We start from the raw sequence: 9,669 nt of genomic DNA on the forward strand, positions 1-9,669 counted from the left end.
GAGTGGTGGATTGCTCCCAAGGCATGGATTATGTCTTACAGAGCATCTCCAGTGACTGGAGTTTCAAAGCCTTCCCTTCATCCGAGAAACGCCCTGAACGGCTGCCAGTCAGCAGCTATCTAAAATGGTCTGTATGTCTAGAAACAATATGCCTTTAGGTAACGATACCAAAAAACCCCCTTGAACCATCTTTCAAAGTCTTCCAGTAATTTTAAAAATGATATTTGGAAAGCCATTGCACATCTTTTGCCAGTGATTAATCGCAGAAATGTCACTCAAACATGGGAATTGTAAAAAAGCACTCCAGGTGAAGTTTTTTTGTTGACCGTCAAATTGCTAAACCTGTTGGGCAGTGCACTAAAACAAGAGTCCAGTTAGTTGTTAGTGAATTGAGGCAAGAGTCCCAAAGAAATCCAGTATTTATGACACCGCTGACAAATGTCAGATGAAGTCACTTGGATTGATCCTTCGAGCTGCATTTTTTGCGTGAACCACAGCTATTTCTCCAAGGTCCCAGGGTTGTCTCTGGGAGCAGCTGTGACATTGCTGCACACATGTGAAATGAGCATGGAAGGTGCTTTGAAGACAGAAAAGCTGTTTTTGAAATTCTTGCAAAAGATTGTCCATATTTTGACTGATCTGTCTAACCAGCTCTCTTGTCGGTTGGAAAAAAGGAGACTGAATCTCTGTTTGTATAAAAGGTGGGTGCCGTTTTGTGACTCCGAAGTCACATCTAGATAGTGGCTATCAGCCTTCCTTGAGGTGCAAACCTAAGCTTATCAGGAAGCAATAGCTTTGTACTTCCCGGTCCCGCGTCGTGCAGAAGGACGTCAGGTCTGGGTTTTGTAGATCTTTTTGTCATGATGATTATTTAAAGAGTGCCTGCAATGTGAGATAACCTGTGTGCACAGCTATGGCGGGAAGCAGGGAGGGAACGGAGGGGGAATCAAGTTTAAAATCCAGGTGTGGTTAGGGCACAGGGCTGGGATGCACCATTTCTGCTGTTGGCCGTGCTATTTATTCACTGTGTGGTCGAGGGCAAGTTATTTGGATCACCTAGTGACTCCTTTGCCTAGCTGTAAAATGTGGATAATGTTTTGGATGGGTCAGTAATGCTATGAAAATGGTAAATAAATATGCTTGGGGGCGGGGGTAATTTTTTTTCCTGGTATTCTCCTAGCTTTCCCAGACCCCCTATGCTATTTTTGATGCCAAAGGGGAAAATGAAGGACAAACATGAAAAAAAAAAACAAGGCAGAGAAAAGGGAAAAACAGTTGAAAGTGATTTCTCTTATTAAAAATCAGAAAACGATCAAAATACATATTTAAAAGATGGCTGTTTCATCAGGAAAACATCAATGAAAACACGTCTGCTGGCTATTTTAATGAGGGGGTACATTCATTAGTGATAGCGAGGTGCTACCAAAAGCAGACTACCAAAAGGAGAGCCTCAGAAATGGATGTGGATGTGGTTGTCCGGTCCAGGAAAGAGAAGAGAAGGAGCAGCTGGGTTCATGCTGACTAGCCCAGCTTGGGAATAGGGTAGGGTGGGGTGAAGCTGGGATTGCCAGCAAGGGCAGGGAGAGAGCATGCCTCTCCAAATCCGGCTTCCTCATGGTGGAGGATGATGGTGGCGGTGGTGTGTGTCCGTGTACCGTCACCTGCCTTCCCTGGGAAGGTTTGGATTCACTCACTGGCACAGCAAGCAAAGGCTGCATGTTGCATGAACCAGGGCAGATCCGTCTTTCTCTCTTTTAAAACAAGCTGCCTTTTTCCTAGGGGGGTTCAGACATCCTGGCCCAGTCTCCACCCTTGGCTTCTAGTTCCCGTTGCAAGTCCAGATGATCCTCCCCGTTGTATTTGTAATAAGACTCTTGTCTGGTTGCCTTAACAATGTTTTCTATTATTCAATAAACCCTCTGGCCCCAATTAAAAAATTCAATTGAATCTTTTTAGTGAATTATCCTTCTTATGTGCCTGTTGATCTGTTGCATTTACTCTTTCTTAGTGTGTAAAGTGCTATGGCTCTTTAAGGAAGTTTAGGGATTTTTTTTTTAAGTCATAGATATACTGGGCTTAGTTTGGCACGGGTGTAGCAGTCCTTACAGCGATCCTGATGCCTATTGGGAGAAATCTGCAAGGTGCCTTGTTTCAAATGTCCAAAGCATTCCTGTTGGTGCTTGTTCCTAATGGAGAGGCAAGAAGGTAGAAACAAGTTGGAAATCAGGCCAGAGCAACCAAGCAGATGTGGGTGGCTCAGAAGTCCATGTGGGCGAGTGGATTGGGACTGCATGCAAAGTGGGTTGCTGTGAAGGGATTCATTTCCCACGCCTAGTCTCAAGCCGGACCCTTTCAGCCCCTAACAACTCTGAATTTTAATGGTTGATGATCTGGGGGCAGGTGGACTGGGAATCTTGCATTTCTTGCGCCTATCGGGTACCTGTCATAGCCAGGGCTGCCAGCAGTACCAAACTGGCAAGGAAAGGGATGAGGTTGTCCAGGAGGTGCTGACCTCCCTTGTCTCCAGTTGCACACTCTTCTTGGGAAATTGTGTCTGGGAACAACAAATCAGAACCGTCTCACGTCTTGGCGTGCAACCGGGACTAAAGCAGATGCTTGACATGTACCTAAGATGGAAGGAGGTCTGTTTAGGTGGCTTGTCTCCGACGAAGTTCTTGTACCATGCTAACTTGCTTGAGGTGCAAAGCAAGGGGGGTGCAGCACGGCAGCACGGCTCCACTGCTGCCCGCCCGACTTATACAATGGATTTACGAAAAATCTTACTTTTTTCGTTAAAAAATTGGGGTTGACTTATACACGGTGTCCATTTGTACACCATAAAATACGGTAGTCACACTTAAGAGCAGGATTGTAAACATTTTTCCATTTCTTTTTCTTAGCATTTGAACTTGAGATGCATTTTTTTTATCAAAATTTCAGCTTTCAAAAGCCTTCAGCATGTCTGTTGTGTGCATTTCCCCATCCTTTGTTTCACGCAAGTGAGAGCTGCAGAGACGAGAGATTCCTTTGCTAGCACTCATTTTATTCAAGGATTTCATTCTTTGGCTCTGTGATGACCTATGTCTTCATTGCTTTCTTGGCTTGTTTCTTTTTCTCCAGGGGGACATCCAGCAGCTCCTGATTGTGGCCGATCCCCGGGCAGCCTATGATTATTGTGAACACTACAGCCCAGACTGCGACACGGCTGTCCCGGACACCCCTCAGTCTCAGGACCCCAACCAGGATGAATACGTAAGTAGGAAGCTGGAAGCATGCGTGGAGGTGACTTCCAAGGGTGTGTACCCCAGGAGGGACATCTCGGGTGGATAAGGCTTCATTTGCTATAGGGTGAATTGGTAAGCCAGCAAAGAGCGGGGTCAGGGTGGAAGCAGTTGTAATCACAGTGGGAAGGGGAGCGGTTTTGGATGGCTGGTGAGGAAACCGGGAAATGCCAGCAAAAACCAGCGTAAGGAGCCCCAGTAACTATAGCAGGGGGAAATGAATTGAATAAAAGGAATAACAGAGCAGCTTTTTATCCCACAAACAATAAGCAAACATGCACGGTTGCTATGAGCCGTGATGGCACGTGCACTCTGTTTCTTAGTCCCATTTAGTTTTATTGCGAGTCTCTCCATAAGTCACCAGCTTGTCTTGGTTTTCATTTTCCTCCTGTGTTTGCAAAAGTCATTTGGATAATGAAATCAATGCAAAGGATCTCTGAGCACTCAGACTCCCTGCCAAGGAAAGCTGGGCTTTCTGGCCTATTAACCCTCATACGTTTTTGCTTTAAGAGCAGGCATCCAGTTTTATATACGACTGTTCAAACAACGTGTAAAAAGCTGAAGCCGGTATAGTACAGTCTAGTGAATCTGATACAGGTCTTGCTTTTAGAAGCTAATCCCGGTTTCACTGAGATTGCTGGTTTGCTTCGTGACTTTGGGAGTATCTCCTCACTTTTCTTTGTGCTGTGTTTTCCCAACGTCTAACATGAATAGTTGGTGCTCAGGAACCCATAGGATGCAAAGAGGAGCAGCCTTATATACCATCCCAGGTTTAAAATGGGGCCCTCACTAACTATTCTAGTTGCCTGCCATTAAATACAGACCGCTTTCTAAAAATGAGCAGATGTTTCTGCTTTTTAAGGTTTGTTTCAAAAGTTAGGAGAACTTGTTGAAGAAGCTGTAGGGTTGAGAGTAACAGAATCACTAGAAAGCATTAGAGCAAATTTTAAAAAATGCCTAGTGACTTTTGGGTGTCACAAGTGGTGCAGGCATCCTCTCTCCGTGACACTTGGCAGATCGGGGAGGGGACAGACAGCAGAGCCGCAGATCAGACAGGAGAAGGGGATCAGAGTAGTTATTTGGGGAGGGTGCAGGGCTAATTTGTGGCCTGCCTACCAAAAAGGTTCGCCGTCACTGGCCTGGACGGTCATAAAGCCTTGTTCATCTTTTTAATTTTAGCGCAGTCTGCAACATGGAAATAATAAATACGCAAAGTAAAATAGACTCCACTATGATCAACAGATGGGAGGACAGTGGGGAATTAAGCCAGGTGCCAAAAATCAAAAGCAGCCACAAAAGGCTGTCTTGTCTTAGAAGGGCTGCGATATTTTGGAAGTTCGTACAAGAATAGCTGCGCCACGAATGTGCTTGCAGTGCCAATAAAACCAATGTACCGGACAAGAAATGTGTCATGCTCAACTGCAACAAAATGCCTTGTTTCTGTTTCATTTTAAAGAGCAACTGACGCCTTATGGAAAACTGAGCACGTCGTATTTTAGAAACCCCTTCCCACTGCAGGCTGTTGATGGGTGTCAAGTCATATGTGTTCACTTTCTATTACTAGGGGCATCCTTATAAAACCCAAAATGTTGGCTCTTTAAAAGTCTGTTTCCTTCCCTATCTCAGTTGCCAAGGCATATAACAGAGAGTCCTGACTACTTTTGGGTAATAAAAAAATCTCAACATACCTTTCCCCAGGAGTGTTAACTCCTGTGTCCTAGCCAAATTCCAGTCAATCCATTCTGCTGACGCGTGGTTCGTTTTCTTTGACCTGTTCTCAGTGTTTTGTGCAGCATCAGTAGCTCTTAAAGGATTGCTTTCCAACACACATAATGAAGTAGAGCCTGCAGAAATTGCATGGGCGGGACTGGGTGATATATTTCCTTTTGTCACCTTGCAGACTTGAGTCACCCTTATTTGCAGCTTTTGCTGTTGGTTCATACTCCAAAATACTTTTGGATCCTTCCAATCAAGGCCCCAGCATCAAAGTTAACCTGTATCTCATTAAAAATATTTTAGAAGACATTCCACTAATGATAACCAAACTTAAGAAACTTTGGAGCGTGGGTGGATGCATTTAAAGAAAGAATTTGACCTTTAATAATGCAAATGAAGTTCCTTTATAAATTGCATCTCTGGAGAATCCTGTCATATTTTAGTCTGTTGAATTGTCTAAAACCATTAGTGAGGGTTGCCTGCAATGGCTGCGTGGCCTAATTCAACGTATTCAGACAGCTGGAATTAATGGAGAACTTGATTTAAGCCACAAAGGCATGCAGAAAGGTGCTGTTCATATATTTTTCACTGGCGCAAGTGGAGGATAGCTGGTGACAGAGAGCAAACCTAATACTGAAGGCAGAAGATAACTGAATGTTAGTACGAGCTAAGTTAGAGCTATGCTGCATGGGAGAACTACTGTATTTTACTGTATATAAGTTGAGGTTTGATGCCAAATTATTCATCTTTAAATTCCCTCCTCGACTTATGCACCGTGCTGGCATCCAGGGGCTTCCCCAACTAGGCTCCTGCCTCCCCCCAGCCCCTGCCCAACATCCTGGAGCCAGGCTGGGTGCCCAAACCCCATACCCGGGGACACTTCTCGGGCAGGAAGTGAGTGGGTGGGCACAGAGCGGCGCTTGTTGGTGCTTGCTGCTCCCCATGCAGCTCCGCTGCTGCCCTCCTGATTTATACATGAGATCTATGAAAAATTGTCCTTTTTTCATCAAGAAAATTGGGGTGAACTTGTACGCTGTGTTGACTTGTAAAATATGGTGTTGACTGTATGATGTCGGCCATAAAATACAGTAGTCGCACTTAAGGGAGGGATTGTAACCATTTTTCCATTTCTTTTCCTTAGCATTTGAAATGGAGGTGAATTTCTTTTTATCCAAGTTTCAGCTTTCCAAAGGCTTTAGAGTGCCTGTTGTGTTCATTTTCCCATTCTTCGTTTCACACAAGTGAGAGCAGAAGGAGGGTGTCGAACTCCACAAACTTTTCAATTGCATGTTTAAAAGATGAATTTACATCACCGCGAGATAACCGGCAAGGTGCTCGCTGAGGAGCCCCCTGCCCTCACATGATTGGGTCTTGTCTTTCCTTTGCAGTACACTGAAGGGGTGGGAGAGAGTGACACCTATTACTATGAATATCCCTACTACGAGGACCTTGACGACACGGGGAAAACAGAGCCACCCACTGCCAAGCCTGTTGATGCTGGAGAAGTGACTGAAACCAAAGAGGTAGGGAGCTGGGAGAGGTGACAGATACCCATTTTGGTACAGCTGTTTGACATCAGAACAGCTTGTTCTCAAATATTTTTACAGGTAAATACATGTGGTTAGGAAAAATCCCCTGGAGACTTAAATTGCAAAAAAAAAGAATAAAAAAAGGCTGTAGGTAGCTCTGTATTTGTGCTTGGTGTATGCAGGTCTTTGCAGTTATATAGTGCCTAAACTTCAATCTAAATAAGGATGGATAGAAAAGGGCAGCAGTTTGAAGCTTTCTCTGCCCTGGTCTAGGGGACCTTTGGCTGTGATCCAGTCTGTTCATGTAAACCATGGTCTGCATCTGATAATGAACATTTTACATAAGTACTTTCATTTCTACCCAGGAAAGCATTTACAATCTTTTCCCCTATACCTGAAGAAGAGTGCTTGTGCCCAAAAGCTTGAAATTAAAGATTTTTTTTTCCCCCAAAATCTCATTTGTCTAATAAAAGATATGACCTCAACCGTGAGTTCTGATTCCAGTGTTACATCAAGGAAGATATATTTTATCTTGGAAAGTTATTCTCTGTGCATTAGTTCACTTCCATGATGAAGTCTTCTCCAGGCCTTTTCCTTTTGTACAGTTTGACCCCTGGGATTTAAAGACTCATTTTTCAGAAGCCTCTGTTTAACTCAGCGGTCTCTGCTTTTAGATGGCTTGTGCCTGATAACCAGGGATCCTGGTTTTCTCTGATTTAAAAAACAATCCCCAATTTCAGATAACAAAAAAAGTAACCCCAAATCCACATTTTTCCTTGAATTAAAATGAAACACCACTATCTATATCTATATCTATATCTATATCTATATCTATATCTTAGCGGCATTTCATTTTAATCAAGGAAAAATGTCGATTTGCGGTTACTTTTTTAAATCTGGAAATTGGGGATATTTTTAGACTGGAGAAAACCAGGATCCCTGCTGAAAACATGGGGGTGCTGACAGTGTGGCTTGAAGTATTTGGCAGCCCTGGAAATCCACCTTGAACTTTTTGAGCTGGATACCCCAAAGGAGCAGCTACCTCTGCTCATGTACTTCTGTGTCCGGTTTATTACTCTCTGATTAGCAGCTGCCTGCACAAATGTTATGCGTCAAACAGAAAGAGAAGATGTCTTAGAGCAATTCAAGGTTAAGCATTATTGGGAGAGAAAGCCAGAACATTATCTAGTTTCATTCACTCTTGTTGTGTTTTCTTTTTTTTTTTTTTAGGATCCCACCCCTGCTCCCACTCAAGCACCTGCAGTGGTGGAAAATCCCGAGGAGACTAAAGAGGATGAGATAGTGGATGATCCCATTGTGGATGAGTACAACTATGGCACCATTATTGAGGACTACACTCCTCTTCCATACGAGGACATCAACTACAATGAGGAACTAGACAACCTAGACAATCCAGATCTCATCACTGAAGATGCTGTTGAAGTAGAAGTTCCCGCCAGCACTGTCGTCACCTACAACACAACCGATGTAATTTCCAGGAAGGAGTCTATGATTGGTCTTTTTCCTGTATTGATTTATCCCATGTGGCAAATCTTAAAGGGTCCAAGACACCCATGGGACTAGAGAAGTCCCTGGAAAATGTAATCAACCCACAGTGCAGCCACTGATACTTAGAAGTAGTTAATAATTTAAAGGTTTCCAATCAGAAAAAAACCTATTTTTAGCCAGAATTTGACTATTTTTTAGGTCTCTTTTTTCCCTTGAATAATATGGTAAAATCTAAAGTGAATTTTCTGCAGAAATTAGACAAGCAGCATTCCCTCTAAGCTGCATGGCATGCGCAGCTGTGCATTCGCACTCATGCTGCACTGCCAGGCACGCCTGCGTGGCCACGCATGCCACGCAGATTAGGGGAAATGCAGATGAGGAGATGTAGGAGTAGAAAATGTTGATTTAATAGAAAATATTTGTGTTGTTTTTATTTTGACGTTTCCAACTGAAAATTCTTTAGGGGATTTTTCATTCCTACCAAATGTTTTACTGTTTCCGCTTTATCTTCAGATTTGTCAAGGAGGCAAATGTTAAAACAGCAGAATTTCTCATAGGACAAACATTCAATTTTCCAAGCAGCTCTATTAAGAGTTAGGCTGACACTCAGGCCCGTAGTGCATGTTCATTTCAAGGCACCATGGGATCTGATCCATGATTACAAAAGGTGCGATTTTGGGATCGGAGATCAGATCCCAGTCATGCCCTTAGTAACTACCAGGGCATGGGGAACCTGGGATTGTGATCCTGGGCTGTTCTGCACCAGCAAGCTGAAAGCTGGGTGCCCACAGTCTGGCATGACCTGAGGCTTTTCAGGACCAACAATCAGCTGATTGTCAGCATCAGCCCCAGGGTAGCCAAGCACATGCCAGACATTCAATTTAAGGTACCAGCCATAAAAGCGTTCTACATGATATGTTGCACATTATGGCTGGTTTGCCATTTTATGGCGCCCTGACTTGGGTGTACATGCAGTGTCCTTGCCAGTTATACCATGATTAATATGTTAATTGTAGCATGAATATAACAGGTGGAGGGGCCATCAGACTGCCACAATTAATGTCCTGTGGAGTAATGACATTCTCTGGTGGTCCTCACCCTGTACATTTGCAATGAAATGTATTGCATTTTCTATGTGCTAGTTAATATTCAAGCTGGTCAGTCTCTTTAATTCACAATTTCAGCTTCTCATTGCTTTTGGCCTGTTTCTTACCGGTGTGAGGGAAAGTTGTACATCATTCATGGAAATAAATTGGTGGTGAGGAGCAGAGCTGGTATTTCAGTGATGAAACATGCACAGACCTGCTTTGAGAGAAAATCAAGGGGCATTTTTACATGTGCTCTGGGAGGCATTGGTGGGGGGGGGGGCTTCAATTAACGAGCTGTGCTAATGAAAAGTGCCTGAGTGTCACAGGTATCAGCCTCCCTGTGCTGAGAAATGGTGGTGGGGCGCTTTCAACTAAAGCTCATTGAACGAGCATTAATTTGAAGCACCCTGCCACCATTTTTCAGTATGAGGATGCTGATACACATAACACTAGAATCTGCTGGAGTGTGGTAATATCTGTGCACCCACAGATTCGATTAATCGGGCTCTCTGCACGTGTAGAGGAGCCCAAGGACAATATCTAGAG

General features: G+C 43.8%; 1 protein-coding gene across 2 annotated transcripts in view; it reads left to right on the forward strand.

The window, feature by feature from the left end:
- The window catches only part of COL5A1 (collagen type V alpha 1 chain), a 295,334-nt gene that overhangs the window by 136,265 nt on the left and 149,400 nt on the right, over positions 1 to 9,669 (forward strand). For both annotated transcript variants that reach the window (XM_019510780.1, XM_019510779.1), the window contains exons 5-7: positions 3,121 to 3,252; positions 6,386 to 6,520; positions 7,757 to 8,014. In XM_019510780.1, coding sequence (XP_019366325.1) covers positions 3,121 to 3,252; positions 6,386 to 6,520; positions 7,757 to 8,014 — 525 coding nt within the window. The remainder of the gene's footprint in view (positions 1 to 3,120; positions 3,253 to 6,385; positions 6,521 to 7,756; positions 8,015 to 9,669) is intronic.

This window comes from Gavialis gangeticus, unplaced genomic scaffold (genome assembly GCF_001723915.1).
Source record: "Gavialis gangeticus isolate Ggan-Ray unplaced genomic scaffold, GavGan_comp1, whole genome shotgun sequence".
Taxonomy (NCBI): domain Eukaryota; kingdom Metazoa; phylum Chordata; order Crocodylia; family Gavialidae; genus Gavialis; species Gavialis gangeticus.